Below are 15,552 nucleotides of genomic sequence, written 5' to 3'. Positions count from 1 at the left end.
CATGGGTGGTCCATTCTCCTTACGCATGCATTATATAAGTTCGGTAAAGCTCGCGCTGAGGATACATCGGCCCCGGGAGCTGTCCGGGACTCGTCCGACGGAATTCGATAATTATATCCTAAACCGTTCTCGTCGCGCTTCGCGCCCTACCGGCGATATCGCCTCGAGCTTCGAAGCTTCGAAGCTTCGATCTTTCGGTAAAGAATAACCGCGAACCCGCGGAGACGGAAATTTACGAGACGCGAGAAACGAGACCGCTCCGCCCCGTTCGAGGGACAACCATGGGAAACAGGGTCGATTTCTCGAGTCGCGTCGCGTCGCGTCGCCTCGCGTCCTACGCTGTTCCCGAACTCGCGATAGGAGCTACGAGACACGGAGCACGGAGAAGCGGAGAAACGTGGCCTGTATTCCGCAGATAAGAACGGACGGACCCTACGTCCCCCCAGCGTTCCCTCCATCCTTCCGTGCGATCAAGATTCCTTTCGGTACCAATTACGTTCCAGATACTTGCGTGGTCACGAGAGGATTACCATCCCTCCGTAGACAGCGCCGGGAAAAGGAGACGCGTAAGACAACGGTACGAAAGTGGTGCGATGTGTCCGCAAGCTGCTCTCTAACGCGCTCCTTCTTTCACCGACGAATTTACCCGCCTCGAATCGATACTCGAAATAGAAAAATCTTCGTCGTTGCGACTTACTTCGTATTCCGCGTTCTTCCCCGTTGCGTAATTTACAAGCTGCGAGCATCCGAACGATGCTCGAATCTCTATAATCGACAAATTATCGTTCATCGAATAATTGTAATTTCGTTTTAATACCTCGCCGCTTCTACCGATCGAACAAAGTACGTAAAGTATTGCTTGCGCGTATCGCAATTTATTCTCAAAAAATTGTTCGTTGGATCAACGATCTATCGTACTTTTGAAACTACCATGAAATTTGACAATTTTTATTTCTTTGCGGCAACACCGTATCTAGATTACGTAGAACGAAATCGTTTTCAAAGCGCAATCGTTAGTATTGAATATATTATAATAATAATGATAATCGTAATAATAATAATAATAATAATAATAATAATAATAATAGTTTTATCCTTCAATTGGTCGTTCATTTGTACGAAACAATACGAAGTGAAATCGTAGTACCGACAACGCCCTCGGAGAAAAAACGCTCAAGCTTGTAGAGAAATAGTTTCGATGTTTGTTGCTAGATGGTAGGACTAAATTCTATGGAAGACGTGGAACGTGATTTTCCAATACCGTCAACGCCCTCGGCGGAGAAACGCTCAAACTTGTAGAGACATGGTCTCGATATTTGCTGCTAGATGGTAGGACTACGTTCCAGAAAAAGTGCCGAACGAGTAATAGTAATAATATCTTTATTGGAATCGATTGTAGGTTACGCAGCTAATACATTTGACACCCAAAAGTAACGCCAAGTACAAAATTTACCGTACTTGTATTACATTTTTAATATCGCGTTTCTTTGCGAAATTGCGTAGCACCGACGCAACCTTGGCGGAGAAACGCTCGAGCTTGTAGAAATATAGTTTCAGTGTTCGTCGTTAGATGATAGGACCAAATTCTACGTATCGATGAGGAAATAAAGAGCAAGGAAAGTAAATACTGTTCGTAGCTGCGTAAAGTCGATGCTGGACCGGTTCACGGTGCGATGCATTTTTGAAAGATTGTGGCCATTCTGTTGCGCAAGATGCTACACGCATCGTGATCGATTCAACGTAGAAACCCTCCAAAAAGAAAACAACCACTCTCCCCGCATCGGAGATACGTACGTACCTTTCGAAGTAATAACTAACTTCGTTCGACGGCCGATACTACCGACTATGAAAATTATCCTACGCAACACGAATTACGAGTACCATTGTTATTACTATTATACACTTCGATAATTGTATTTATCGCTTTTGGCCTCACGTTCTCGTTTCTACGATAATCTGTTTCGATAAAAATAAAATTACCTAAAATTGAACAAAATCGGTATTATTTTACCCACTTCTCTCCCGTCCTTTTCGTATTTGAAAATATCGCGGATTCCGGGAATCGTGACGTCGTTTCCAAGAATTTCCCCGAATTAAAATTTACGACATTTTGTCGAGGGTCTTGTCGATTTTTCGCGCTTTGGTATCGGGAGAATATAATAATCGAGGAGGTATTCGTATACCGATTCTAAAAAATGACGTCGTTTTCGAGAGATTTCCCGAATTAAAATTTACGAAATTTGTCGAATGCTTGTAAATTATTCGAGTTTGATCTTAATTTTGCATTTACTTTAATCGATGAAGTAATGGAAGTGATCGAAGTAAAGGAAAAGAAAGAGTGAATGTATAAACACTTGAAACATTCTTAATTTGTATTCTTATTAGTACTTTGGTACGCGTACATAAAAAATCCATACGATATTAGTTTTCTCTTAAACGTATGAAATGTATTCGAGTAGTTGTTTAGATCATCGCAAACGTTTTAGAGGCACGTGTTCCCTACGTTTACCCTCTTTACCTACTTCGATTGTATCGGTTGAATGGTAAATAGTCGGTAGAACAAAATTCCCAGGTTAACCGTTCTTAATTCAGGATGTCGCGACACGAACGATCGTATTGCTCTAAAATATCGACCTCGTAAAACATCGGTAGTTTCGAAGCGACCTCTTTCCTTAAGAACAATTGTGCAAAATGCGATAGATTAAATTCGTAAACTTTACTTTACGAAACAATGTTGGTTCAAAGTTTATTTACTTAGTAATTATTTTATACTTTGTCTGTGCACGAATCTTTGATACGGTGCTTGCAATCTCTACTTTGTATTTCACTGTGGTTCGACTATCTCTCGTATTTCTCCGTCGATAACAGTGTAATTCTAAAACCAGTGGAAAAGTATTAGAATGTCATATACAGCAAAAATTACGTTTGGATTATGTTGTGCAACATCGTTTGGTATAGTAGCTTACGTTCACTATAAACAGGAATACGACAGGTAAATTAAATAGTTGCCGTTGTTGAAAAGTTAGGTTATTTAATGTGGCGCTTAAACGACACTCCGCGATCATTTTCTTTGCGTAACGTAGATCTTGTACGGAATACACATACGCGATACGAATCGAGAGATAAGGTAGTGAAATATTAAAAGTATGAACAAAATTAAGTGAAATTTATATATTTTTTACAAAAAAAATTAAATCAGTTCACTTACGTTGAAACGAGCTACAAAATTCTCTTAATCGGCCATCGTGTAAATTCTGTGAAACAAAAACGTAAGAACTGTAATTACGATTTTATGTTACTTTCTGAATAAAAAATTCATCCAAATAATTTGAATCTGGTAAATAAACTACTAACAAAACTGAACACAAATATTGAGATTAAAATTATATGTACAATTATGTCATAATCGATATAAAATCGAACATAGCGTTTTCTTCGTGTTACTCGATTGGGTATTTTGGGTAACATATTGGAATAATTTTATATATTTCGGTAATTTTTTTAGGCAACAACTTCATTTAGGTGTACTCCGTGATATCGAGCAACAAGAACGCAGAAAAATACAAAATGTGTTTTATCTCCAACAGCAGAGGGAATTAACGAAAACTTTGCAAAAGGCCGAAAAACAGACAAAAGACCAGCTTTTGGAAGCAGTTTAACCATGACGAAAATCGAGTAGCGTATTACTTACTTTCTCAGCATTTATTCTAGTTTTCCTTTTACCAAATTTAAGCAAACGTACAAGATACAATTCTAATGAATACAATGACTACGGAAGAGCCAGTGGATCAACCGGGTAAATACGTATACAAAAATATATTTTTAACAAAATCTGTTTTCGTGAAGCAAAATAAGAGTATACGTCTAGCTTTTACTTATCGTGTTGTTTTCCGGTTGTAGATCTAATTTGCGTAGAAGAGAGTCTTATGAGTTTAGAAAAACTGGATCGAGCATCGCCCGATTTATGGCCAGAGCAAAGTGAGTTCGTGCGAAGGAACGCTACGTTTTGTTTCGAATAAAAGTGAAAATATATCATATATATAGCGATTAATGAAGTTCCAGGTGTTAACGAGTTCGTCGCTCAAAATTCACCGCAAACCGAGCCGTCGTCTTGGGCCGCTGGTCTTACACCGGACGATATAAATCAGTTACATCGTAAGTTCGCGTGTCGAGGCAGAATTTGGAGAATTGTGTAACGTACTATGTAAACGATAAAAATGATTTTACTTTAGAACTAGGAAATTTATCGATGACCGGTTTAATTTCGGAAGTAAAAAAATTACACGATATGGCTTATCAATTAGGATTGGAAGAAGCAAAAGAAATGACGCGTGGGAAGTACTTAAACATTTTCAAACACAAATAGAAGAATTTTATACCCCAAACGTGGATACGTAAGTTGCATTTTCTTTAGCTTATCGTATAACTTTGAAAGTACTAACCTTCCGATAAACGATTAACAGTTTTCCAGAATCCAATGTACGTATCTTTGTACGTCGACAAATACTAATGGAAAGTTTGCGTCCAAATTACAGTTAGAACCGTACGACAAAATGCCTAACTAAAAATTCTGTATAAATACTTGTTATTATTTTGCACACGAAAGATAAGTGTATATGATTTTTTTGTAAATATATTACGGTTACCAAAAGCAAAGATATAGTACAATTCTTACCAAAAAATGTGTATCTCCGTATTTGTATAAAAGAGGGCTTCCACTGTATCCCGAACAAGGCATTTTATCTCCCATTGCACATAATTCGTCTAACAATTCTCGAGTGTAGTAACTTGAACATTCGTGATTCGACATAATTCTCATTTGTAAAGATTGTTGTTGACAGGATTTTGCTTAAACAAAATGAAATATGCAATACTTGAAACATTTTTCCATTCGCTTTCGTACTATACAATGCTCTTACTGTTTTCGCTGCTTAATTTTCCCCATCCAATGAGAATAGAATTAATATTTCGGTTCGCATATCTATCTCCTGGAGGAAGACATATAGGCTGCACAGTTGCTAAATAAATAAAATATAAATTTTTTTAAATCTCGTTGATTTGTCATTTCTTAGAAGGATTTCAAACGATTTACTACGAATTAAGTAATCACCAGTGTATCGTATCGGTTCTCTTAAACGTAACATCGCTATATTGTTCGTAAAAGTATCAGCTTTGTAATTTGGATGTTTTATTACGTATGATATATTATTTTTTTGGGTATTGCAATCAGGATCGGTTTCGGCATTAAATTCTCCAACAATAATGGAATATCTGTTGCACGAATATAAAGAATAAGTTAAAAGGTATCGTGAAATAGAAAATCGTGAAATAGATGTATAGTGCGTACAATTTGTAGTTGTCGGACTTGGCAAGAGCGCAACTTGCAGTGGTCAATATAGTGCGTTCGTTTAAAATTACTCCACTGCAGGGATATTTTATTTCTCCTGTTACACCTACGATAAAATTATACAAAACGATAGTATTTTATTTTTCTTTAAATTAAATCTTACTACTTTAACAATTTAAAATTCCAGCACGGTATATAAATTAGACTACGGTATATGTTCTGTTACCAATATTTCATTTATTTCTCGGAACTGTCCATTATCGTACAATTGTTTCGAGCAGTGTATTCAAGGAAAAGTAAAAATTCTCGAATACTTACCGCTAAAGCCAATTCTAGCAACGAAGGGATAAACTCCTACAGCATTGATACTACTTCGAACAAAACTTTTCCCACATTCTGCAATCGAATTTGCTCTTGTGAAAAGTGCACCATCTTCTTGGGTAAAAATTGGATTCACAGCATTGCTATCCACGTCACAGCACACCTTTGGTTTAGCGCCGTCGTAGCCGCAGATTGCTTCACGAAATCTAAAGTAATATTCAAACGTCTATGCATTTAAAATTTTTATAACCGAATGTTTATTTATTTATTTATTTATTACATTTGGTCACTTTCTTTGAATTTTAATGGAACAATCGGTCACAGCGAAGTAATTGCTTGACCTACCTGTGAATAGCAAGCATATTCCGATTCATTAAACTTAAAATAACCGGGCAGTTCTCGATAAAAGTGCATTTCTTATCATTTGGACAATCGATCGAATTACTCGAATAGACTTCGCTGAAGAAACCTTGCGATTGCTCGATACTGCTCAACGATGCAAGAACAAGGTACCAGAACGTAAACGAAGAAAACATTTTCCTGCGACGGACCGACACGGTTTAAAACATATTCGAAACTGATCTCTCCGGCAGATTCCATTTCGTAATATACGATAGATTTTATTGAAGCGGCTACCTTGTGTTCAAGGCATTATTCATTCTTCCGGCGGAAGTCTCATTGTAACGTCGTAAAACGTAGTTTACAAATGTTAGTGAAAAAAATATCAAATTCTATGCAAGTATCGCAAAGCGCGGTCTAACTGCAGAGGTACAGTTTTTCTCGAAGAATGCTATTCAAAAATCTGGTTGAAAACGTAAGTTTATTGCTCGAATGTAGAGACAAATTATTGCGCGTGTATAAAATTTATGGCAAGGGTGATAATCAAAATAGAAGAGACAGTTTAATTCGATCGCACAAATATCGATCACGTTTCACCTTTGCGACGAAAGCACCGTTTACATAACATTAAATTAAATAATTAAATTGGAAAAGTGTTTAGTATCGGCAGTATAGGTGTCGATTCTCATTGGATTTAATGGCAGTTTCAACGATATCGGTACTCCTCACGAAATCCACTGCTACGATATTCGCACTGTATTGCCAAAGAGTGCTGTACCAGTTTGTGACATTTGCATTAACCGTGTGCGCCATGTCACGAAGGTTTCCCAGTCGATTGCAAATTATGTCTAGTACGTTGGGCGTCAATTCCGCCATCGCTGATCGCGGTATTTTACTATTGTCACTGAAAAAATTGGAAAATTATGATTCCACCGTCGTTTTACATTTTATTTTCCAAGCTCGTTACCTGTCGCTGCTTTCAATTGTATTCAAATATTTGTACAAATCCTCGATGGTCCTGACGTTGCCCCATTGATGTCGCACGCAAGGCCACATGCTAGCGTGTTCCTCTACAATTTGCGCGTTTTCATAACCGATTATCAATCTTTTGCCGGTAGACCAAATTTCGTTCATCGTGATGCTCCAACTATAATTATTCGTTAGGAAATAATCCCGAAATTGATCCTCCAAATACGATGCCAATCTGCGATGAATCGTTATATTGTTAAAACCTATCGAAAACAAGATTTAATCGTAATAAAAGTATTAAAATTCAGCGTTAATAGAGTCGACTTTTCTTTTTAATCGATCACGTTGGAATTAAGTTTAAGAGATTACCAACGGGAAATTCACGAATGTCCACGATCACAATTTCTTCGGTATTATCGAGAAACATTTTCACTTGATCTATGACAGTTTTTAGCGACACCGAACGATAAAACGGTCCATGATAGGTCCACCAAATCTCGTCCGTGAAAGAAGAGTATCCTACTCTGACGTCCAAATACCGTACACCGTGTATCAGTTGACCGAGTATATCTATATCCTGAGGATTCGTTAATATCGGTCGATCGACTTCGATCTTGTATTTGAAGCGATTGAAAGTGATGTTCGCGAAACGTTAATAAGAGCGACAAGATCGAAGAAAGCAATAATTTTCATTTTCCGCGTTACCTGCGTTACGGCATATTTCGAGATGAAATTTCCTGTATCGTTTCCCTGGGCGTACGAGGCGGAATTGTGCGTGCCGGGTAGAAAAATTTGGTTCATTTCAAGAGGACCTAGAATATGTTTCCTCTCTTTCATCCAAGTCGGTTGCGTTTCGAGACAGTTCATTCTTGTTACGTTACCCGTCGCCGTCAGCACGGCCACGTTATATTCTGAGGAAAAAATATTCTACGCATAGTTCGATCGTTCCTCCCCGTGGTGGTATATCAATGGAAATGTTCAACTATCACCCACTCGAGCATCGTTTCGCGAAAGAATGTTCCGAGCTGGTTGTAGATTCCGATCGTATCCCGGTGTTTTCAACGCCACTTGGTCCATTGGACGTAACGTTGTAAAGTACGGACGGGAAGCCCGAATTATTTTCTTCGACAAGCACGAGCTTCTCGTCCGGCTGAATATTCACGTTGTTCCAGTAAATTTCAATCTCTTGCGTTACCGGCGATATTGCCGGCGAAATAAGTATGCCGATGCGTGACTGCCCTACGAACAGTAAATTCGAATACTCTGCGTAACTTACGACAGTGTTTTGAGATTTAAAAACATTCACGAAACTTACAGTTCTCCGTAGACGAATTGCAAACTCTCGTAGCGAAAGTTCCATTATTTGTCGCCAGAAGAAAACCGAACGTTAAAATTGCCGTGTAACGGGCCATTTTCTTTTTTTCTTTTCTTTTTTTTACAGTCAGAAAGATGGGCGTCCTGTTATGTGAAAATTTAAATTTCGTTAATACGACATTAATCGAATCGTTGTTAAAGAAACATTTCTTTCTTCGTGACAGAGAGAATCCTGTTTCACGCGATACATGCCTGTCGAAAATTATCCTAGACGAACTCGTTCGATAGACTGTACATCTAGTGTACTTGGTTGCAAAACAAGAACTAATCACCGATTCATCGATATATCGTTAAATCTGCGATTAAAGAGCACCGGGCCACTTCAATCTGCGAAAAATATCATTCTGCTCGATACTTGGTCCAAAGTACAAACTTCAAACTACAATTTTTCGAAAAGTACTCCTAAACAACTTGCGTCAACGGTATGGAGAACAAGTTACTCGATCGATCAGAACTCGTAGATCATTTAACCGAAGCATCAGAGTCGATGGCAAGAGAGAAAGCGATAAAATTGTATTTGTGAATTTACTGGCAATAAAGATAAGAATCGATCGTTGTACCGCAACGAAAAAGAATAGAAAACACGAGCGTTTTCTGTCAGGGAGTGTATCTTTTTCTCTAACGGAGATTCGAAGATCGTGATCGCCGTGTTACTAAGCTACTAATCGACTGAACTCGCAATAGTTGTGCTCGGAACGAGGATAAATAGGAAGTTATGGTTCGGTTCACCTGACCCTGCCACGCGACGCACGATATTATGCAACATGATTTTGTAACGACTCTTCCGTTATCCTACCACAAACGCGTCGAATACGCTGACGTATCGGAATCTTCCGAAACAAACGGCCGGACACTCCGCGAACCATCACGGATTCCGGTTGCCCCCTTGGTAACCGGTGCTGACCACCGATAGGCGATCGCTCTCAAATTTTTTCTTTTCTTTAAAACGATCCATTTACAGTCTTTCTTATTACATATTTGTATTTAACCGTTAACTCTTTGTTAGAAATGTTTCTTCGTATTGTTTCGTTTCAGGTAAAGAAGGTTTTGCAAAAATGCGAAAATAATGCAGAGAAACTAGAAAAATCGAAAAACGTATCAATACCAATCATTTACAGTACATAAATGAAATACATACTGTAACATAAATGTTCGAAATGTGCGAAAATGTTAATAACAATCGGGGAAATGAACAAACATTCACTAAAACCGTTCGCCTTCGCAGATTTCGCAATATCTTGATGTTTATTTATGATAATTATTAACAATCGTCTTAGGACCGTAGTTTAAACAATTATTAACAATGTCCTAGTATAAATAATTGGTTAAAAGCCATCAATTTCTTGAAATATCCGCTTAAATCGTACAAATAAAATCGAAGTAACGGTAAGTCACCTTCTCGAGGGGCGGTACCGCGGCGTACTCGCGGAGGATCCGCGGCGGATCTGCGCCGACCAGCGCGAAGGAAGTCTGTGGGAAGGTAGATTCATGTAACTCCGATACATTTCAATAAATTCATTAAGTAAAAAATAATGAGCGTTTTTTCTTCTCCCACTTTATTTCCACTCCCTCTACTCCAAGAATTTCTAACTTTTGCTAAGATTTTTCCGAAAATTCTCAGAAATGACGTCATTTTCGCGAAATTCTGAAAATTCTCAGAAATGACGTCATTTCCGAGAAGTGGCACGATAGGAATACCTCCTCGCATATCATGTTCTCCTGATACCAAAGTCTCGAAATCGACGAAAATTTCAGCAAAAGTTCAGAAATTTTCTAAAGGTTTGTCCAAAATTCAGACTTTGGTATCAGGAGAACATAATGTGCGAGGAGGTATTCCTATCGTGCCACTTCTTGGAAATGACGTCATTTCTGAGAATTTTCAGAATTTCGCAAAAATGACGCCATTTCTGAGAATTTTCGGAAAAATTTTAGCAAAAGTTAGAAATTCTTGGAGTAGAGAGAGTGGAAATAAAGTGGGAGAAGAAAAAACGCTCATTATTTTTTACATAATGAATTTATTGAAATGTATCGGAGTTACATGAATCTACCTTCCCACAGACTTCCTTCGCGCTGGTCGGCGCAGATCCGCCGCGGTACCGCCCCTCGAGAAGGTGACTTATCGTTACTTCGATTTTATTTGTACGATTTAAGCGGATATTTCAAGAAATTGATGGCTTTTAACCAATTATTTATACTAGGACATTGTTAATAATTGTTTAAACTACGGTCCTAAGACGATTGTTAATAATTATCATAAATAAACATCAAGATATTGCGAAATCTGCGAAGGCGAACGGTTTTAGTGAATGTTTGTTCATTTCCCCGATTGTTATTAACATTTACGCATGTTTCCAATATTAATCGAACAATGTGCAACTTATTTTTCCATTACAAATGATTAAGTGACTTATAGAAATTGATTTTGATCGCAAATGAAAGCAAAATATTGGCATTGATATGTTTCTCGATTTGCGATCAAAATTAATTTCTACAGGCAAATCAATCATTTAAAATGCATAAATAATATGCATTTTGTAACATCAATATTCCCAATTTTTACAGTTAAAATCATTAATTAGTTTACAAATGTTAATTTTGATCAAAAAACCGAGGAATATATGAATACCAAACATTTACTTTGATTTTTCGATAAAATTTAATTTTTATAGGCAAACCAATCATTTACAATACATAAATGAAATACATACTGTAACATAAATGTTCGAAACGTGCGAAAATGTTAATAACAATCGCGGAAATGACTAACATTCACTAAAACCGTTCGCCTTCGCAGATTTCGCAATATCTTGATGTTTATTTATCATAATTATCAACAATCGTCGTAGGACCATAGTTTAAACAAATATTAACAATGTCCTAGTATAAATAACGGCTTGAAAGCCATCAATTTCTTAAAATATTCGTTAGATCGAACAAAGACAATCGAAGTAACCGTGCGATAAAATAAATGAATATTCCTCTACATATTGGGATTATAGTTTGTATGTATGCAAATATATTCTGAACCCGCAATTACAAATCCCTGTAACGTGGTAATTACATGGGTTACCATCTATTGGAGAAAGGGATAAACTACACTTAAGGTGTGAAAACACCTGGCGGAGAAACGCTCAAGTTTGTCGAGGAATTGTTCCGACTTTCATCAAAGGATGGCTCCACCAGCATTATTTACCGACATTACGGATAAGTATCTCGTTTCGAATGATATTCCCTACCTAGCGATAAAATAAATAAATATTTCTCTACATATCGAAATTATTGTTTGTATGCATGCAAATAAATTCAGAACCCACAATTATAAATCCCTGTAACGTGGTAATTACACGGGTTGCCATCTTTTGGAGAAAGGGTTAAACTACACTTAAGGGGTGAAAACACCTGGCGGAGAAACGCTCAAGTTTGTCGAGGAATTGTTCTGACTTTCATCAATAGATGGCCCCACAAGCATTAGCTACCGACATTACAGATAAGTATCTCTTTTCGAATGCCATTGCCTACCGTGCGATAAAATAAATGAATATTTCTCTACATACCGAAATTATTATTTGCATGCATGCAAATATATTCTGAACGCGTAATTCCAAATATTTGTAGCGTGGTAATTATGTGGGTTGTTCTCTATTGGAGAACAGGTTTGTTAATTTTCACGATTTTTGTAAATATTTAAGCATGTTCCCAATATTAATCGAACAATGTGTATCTTATTTATGCTTTATAAATTATTATACTTATAGAAATTGATTTTGATAGAGATTCAATATAAAAACTTGTTTAGTAAAGTTTTAAAGCATGAAAAGTAATAATTGTCTGTTTAGTGGATTAATTTTACATTTATTTAATTCTCATAATTTACAGAATACGCGTAGAAGTGGTACTTTTTACTGAAAAGTGCTGAAATTCGAATAATGGTTTTTCTATATAAAAAAATCATCGTGATAAACACTTGTGCATCGATAATCGATATGTATAGCCTTAATTTCAAGGTATCAAAGACTTTGTTAAATGTATAAAGGAAAGCTAGAATGCAGAGAAATCACATTACGCTGATTTCCTTTAATTTTAAACTTATTCGATAGATCATACGTACAAAAGTTTGTACATCAATACTTATTTATTTTACCGCACGGTAGGGAATTTCATACAAATGGAATTACTTATCTGTAATGTCGATAAATTATGTTCGTGACGCTACCTATTGGTATAAAGTAGAACAATTCTTCGACAAACTTGAGCGTTTCTCCGCCAGGTGTTTTCACACCTTAAGTGTAGTTTACCTATTCTCCAGTAGATGGAAACTCACTTCATTGGCGTGTATCATATGTGTGTCACTGAGCGTTCAGAACACCATCCAGAGTATAATTTCGATATATAGAGAAATATCCATTTATTTTATCGCACGTTTACTTCGATTGTCTTTGTTCGATCTAACGAATATTTTAAGAAATTGATGGCTTTCTAGCCATTATTTATACCGGGACATTGTCAAAAATTGTTTAATCTACGGTCCAACGAAGGTTGTTAATAATTATGATAAATAAATGTCACGATATTGCAAAATCTGCGAAGCCGAATAGTTTCGGTGAATGTTTATTCATTTCCGCGAGTTTTACTAACATTCATGCATGTTTCCAATATTAATCGAACAATGCGCATCTTATTTATGCATCACAAATGATTAAGAAACTTATAGAAATTAATTTTGATCGAGCTTCGAAGTGAAGAGATGATTCTTAAAGTTTTAAAATATGAAAAGTAATAATTGACTATAAGATGTATCAATGTAACATTTGATTAATACTTGAAAAATCGGAATGCATACCTCCTTGGCGAAAGTGTTCTCCTCGTACCAAAGGTTGAAATTCAGACATAAATTTTAGAAAATGTTCGATTTTGGGACTCTTCGTGTCAGGGGTATACGATATGCGAGGAAGTGCCACGATTTCGTGGATTTTTAGAAATGACGTCAAATTCTAAGAATTTCCACGAATTGAGATTTTTTGGGATTTTCGAACGAATTTTTGAACTTTTGCTAGATCTTTCGTTGATTTTTGGCTTTGGTAACGGGAGGACACGATACTCGAGAAGGTATTCCTATTCCGAGGATTTTTGGAAATGTCGTCAAATTCCAAAAGTTTCTGCGAATTAAGATTTTGCGCGATTTCCGAATGAATTTCTGAACATTGGCCAAATTTTTCGACGATTTTGGAACTTTGGTAATTTAGCAATGTGGTAGGATCCGGTTAAGGAATTGGAGGCAAATAATGGGTAAAAAGAAGCTTTTGTTGTTACTAAAAATGACTTTATTCAAAGGTATCGATACATGGGTGATACAATCTCATTCTTTCGTTTAATTAACATACTCGAGCATTCATACGCACTATAAAAATGTTACTTTTCAAGGTATTCAACTTTTTCTTATCTTAAATAATCATTCTAAATTCGCAGCCAATTAGCTCGATATTACTCGCAGCGAGTAATACCGATTACCAGGTCTCACCACGTGGAGGTTGCTGCGAGCGGAGACCCGGAGAGAGATAGATGGAATCAAAGTTCCATCGATCTCCCTCGACGCGCGATACAAACGAAGATACCAAACCAAAGAGATGGAAGGAATCAATGTTCCTTCGATCTCCTCGTTTAGTTCTGCCGAGCAATTACATTATGGAAAAATTAGGCAAAATTGGGAAAGACGCGACACGAACCGTGCAGTTGGTCCTACTAGGTCTATCCCGTTTCCCCTCCGTGGTTCCGATTCCAGAGAAAACGAACGACGCCTACCACTCCCCTAGAGGAGTGCCCCGTTTCTCCATCTTTACGACGAGAGGGTCTTATTTTGGAGGCTTTCGCAGGGACCGGCAAAAATGCCTGCTCCTGTGCTCGCAACATGCCCCCTCTGGAAGCGGACACACCGGAAGAGACGGCGATAGACCGTTCGGACTACTTACACGGCCGGCCACTTGCTTGTACAAGAAGCAGTGGTGACCGGACCGAGGAACGAGGAAGCGAGCAAAATTAAGCTAAAGATTGGATAATTGCTTGGCAGATCACAGCCTTAAAACTAACTTATTCTAACTGCAGAGATAGAAGGAATCAATGTTCCTTCGATCTCCTCGTTTAATTCTGCCGAGCAATTACATTATGGAAAAATTAGGCAAAATTGGGAAATACGCGACGCGAACCGAAGAGTTGCTCCTACTAGGTCGGTCCCGTTTCCCCTCAGTGGGCCCGATTCTCAAGGAAATGCGCGACGCCGTCCACTCCTCTAGAGGAGTGCCCCGTTTCTCCCAACTCCGCAGCCAGGAGCCACGCAGAGCGTGGACCTGACTCACGAAGGATGACGAAGAGAGGGTCTTATGATGGATCAAGGGCTTCCGCAGGGACCGGTGCGAACACCTGCCCCTGTGTTCGCAGCATATACTCTCTCAAAGCGGACGCACCAGAAGAGACGGCGATCGAGCGTTCGGCCCACCTCCACGGCCGGTCACTTGCTTATGCAACAAGCAGAGGTGGCCGGACTGAGATACGAACAAGCGAGCAAAAAGAAGCTAAAGATTGGATAATTGCTCGGCAGATCACAGATATTCGTACACGGTGACCTTAAAACTAACTTAGTCTATACTTGGAATCAACAGTCCCGCGGAGGTTGCAATACATCGGTCCTCTTCGTTCTTCGTTCTTCGTTTTCCGATACATCTAAGAGAATGTATCTAAGAGAAACCTAAGAGTAACCTAAAGTCAAGCCATAATAGAAAATAGAAATGAATTTGGTTAGTGGAAAAAAATAAACATGTAAAAACAAGTAGAAATTAAAATCAGAGAACAAATGAAACGAATTAGACAAAGAAACAATTAAAAAAAAAAGAAAGGATTGAGAGAATGGTCGCCAGTACTGACCACCGCCTACCGGCGGCCAGTACCGGTTACCAGGGTGGGGGGTCCCCCTTCCATAAACCTAAAACGAAGAGATCCGTCCACCTCGGAGGCTCCAGGAACAATGAAATTTTAAACAACCGGCGGCTCCTTATATACCCGCCGCAAGGTCACTTACCAGTGACTTACCGTTACTTCTATTGTCTTTGTACGATCTAAACGAATATTTCAAGAAATTGATGGCTTTTCAGCCATTATTTATACTAGAACATTGTTAATAATTGTTTAATCTACGATCCTACGACGGTTGT

At 38.0% G+C, this 15,552-nt stretch overlaps 4 protein-coding genes across 7 annotated transcripts; 2 read left to right on the top strand and 2 right to left on the bottom strand.

Moving 5' to 3' along the window:
* The first annotated feature begins 1,509 nt into the window (after positions 1 to 1,509).
* On the top strand, positions 1,510 to 3,659 carry Pet117 (cytochrome c oxidase assembly factor-like). Of its 2 annotated transcripts, none has more exons than XM_076316411.1 (2): positions 1,510 to 1,790; positions 3,506 to 3,659. In XM_076316411.1, exons 1-2 carry the CDS (start codon positions 1,651 to 1,653, stop codon positions 3,657 to 3,659), a joined length of 294 nt encoding a protein of 97 aa, XP_076172526.1. In that variant the 5' UTR covers positions 1,510 to 1,650. The 2 variants fall into 2 exon arrangements, with proteins under 2 accessions (XP_076172526.1, XP_076172528.1); XM_076316413.1 differs by lacking the exon at positions 1,510 to 1,790 and adding an exon at positions 2,640 to 2,992.
* Lin-52 (DREAM core complex component lin-52) lies at positions 3,656 to 4,656 on the top strand. 3 transcript variants are annotated; one of them, XM_076316410.1, is made up of 5 exons: positions 3,656 to 3,796; positions 3,901 to 3,978; positions 4,063 to 4,155; positions 4,233 to 4,394; positions 4,464 to 4,656. In XM_076316410.1, exons 1-4 carry the CDS (start codon positions 3,757 to 3,759, stop codon positions 4,364 to 4,366), a joined length of 345 nt encoding a protein of 114 aa, XP_076172525.1. In that variant the 5' UTR covers positions 3,656 to 3,756; the 3' UTR covers positions 4,367 to 4,394; positions 4,464 to 4,656. The 3 variants fall into 3 exon arrangements, with proteins under 3 accessions (XP_076172525.1, XP_076172524.1, XP_076172523.1); XM_076316409.1 differs by having other exon boundaries at positions 4,057 to 4,155; XM_076316408.1 differs by having other exon boundaries at positions 4,045 to 4,155.
* LOC143149220 (venom protease) lies at positions 3,673 to 6,327 on the bottom strand. Its single transcript, XM_076316407.1, has 8 exons — positions 6,014 to 6,327; positions 5,666 to 5,874; positions 5,348 to 5,453; positions 5,111 to 5,271; positions 4,920 to 5,018; positions 4,676 to 4,848; positions 4,443 to 4,561; positions 3,673 to 4,200 (listed from the first exon to the last, which is right to left on the bottom strand). The coding sequence occupies exons 1-7, from the start codon at positions 6,202 to 6,204 to the stop codon at positions 4,457 to 4,459; spliced, it is 1,044 nt and encodes a 347-aa protein (XP_076172522.1). The 5' UTR covers positions 6,205 to 6,327; the 3' UTR covers positions 3,673 to 4,200; positions 4,443 to 4,456.
* A 142-nt stretch (positions 6,328 to 6,469) lies between these two features.
* Positions 6,470 to 8,992, bottom strand: LOC143149219 (PI-PLC X domain-containing protein 1). Its single transcript, XM_076316406.1, has 7 exons — positions 8,543 to 8,992; positions 8,292 to 8,434; positions 7,970 to 8,215; positions 7,682 to 7,887; positions 7,346 to 7,553; positions 6,975 to 7,239; positions 6,470 to 6,911 (listed from the first exon to the last, which is right to left on the bottom strand). The coding sequence occupies exons 2-7, from the start codon at positions 8,386 to 8,388 to the stop codon at positions 6,665 to 6,667; spliced, it is 1,269 nt and encodes a 422-aa protein (XP_076172521.1). The 5' UTR covers positions 8,389 to 8,434; positions 8,543 to 8,992; the 3' UTR covers positions 6,470 to 6,664.
* Positions 8,993 to 15,552: the final 6,560 nt, after the last annotated feature.

This window comes from Ptiloglossa arizonensis, chromosome 7, assembly GCF_051014685.1.
Source record: "Ptiloglossa arizonensis isolate GNS036 chromosome 7, iyPtiAriz1_principal, whole genome shotgun sequence".
NCBI classification, from domain to species: domain Eukaryota; kingdom Metazoa; phylum Arthropoda; class Insecta; order Hymenoptera; family Colletidae; genus Ptiloglossa; species Ptiloglossa arizonensis.
Note: the sequence above shows the minus strand (reverse complement) of the source record. Positions and strands in the feature narration are given on the sequence as shown.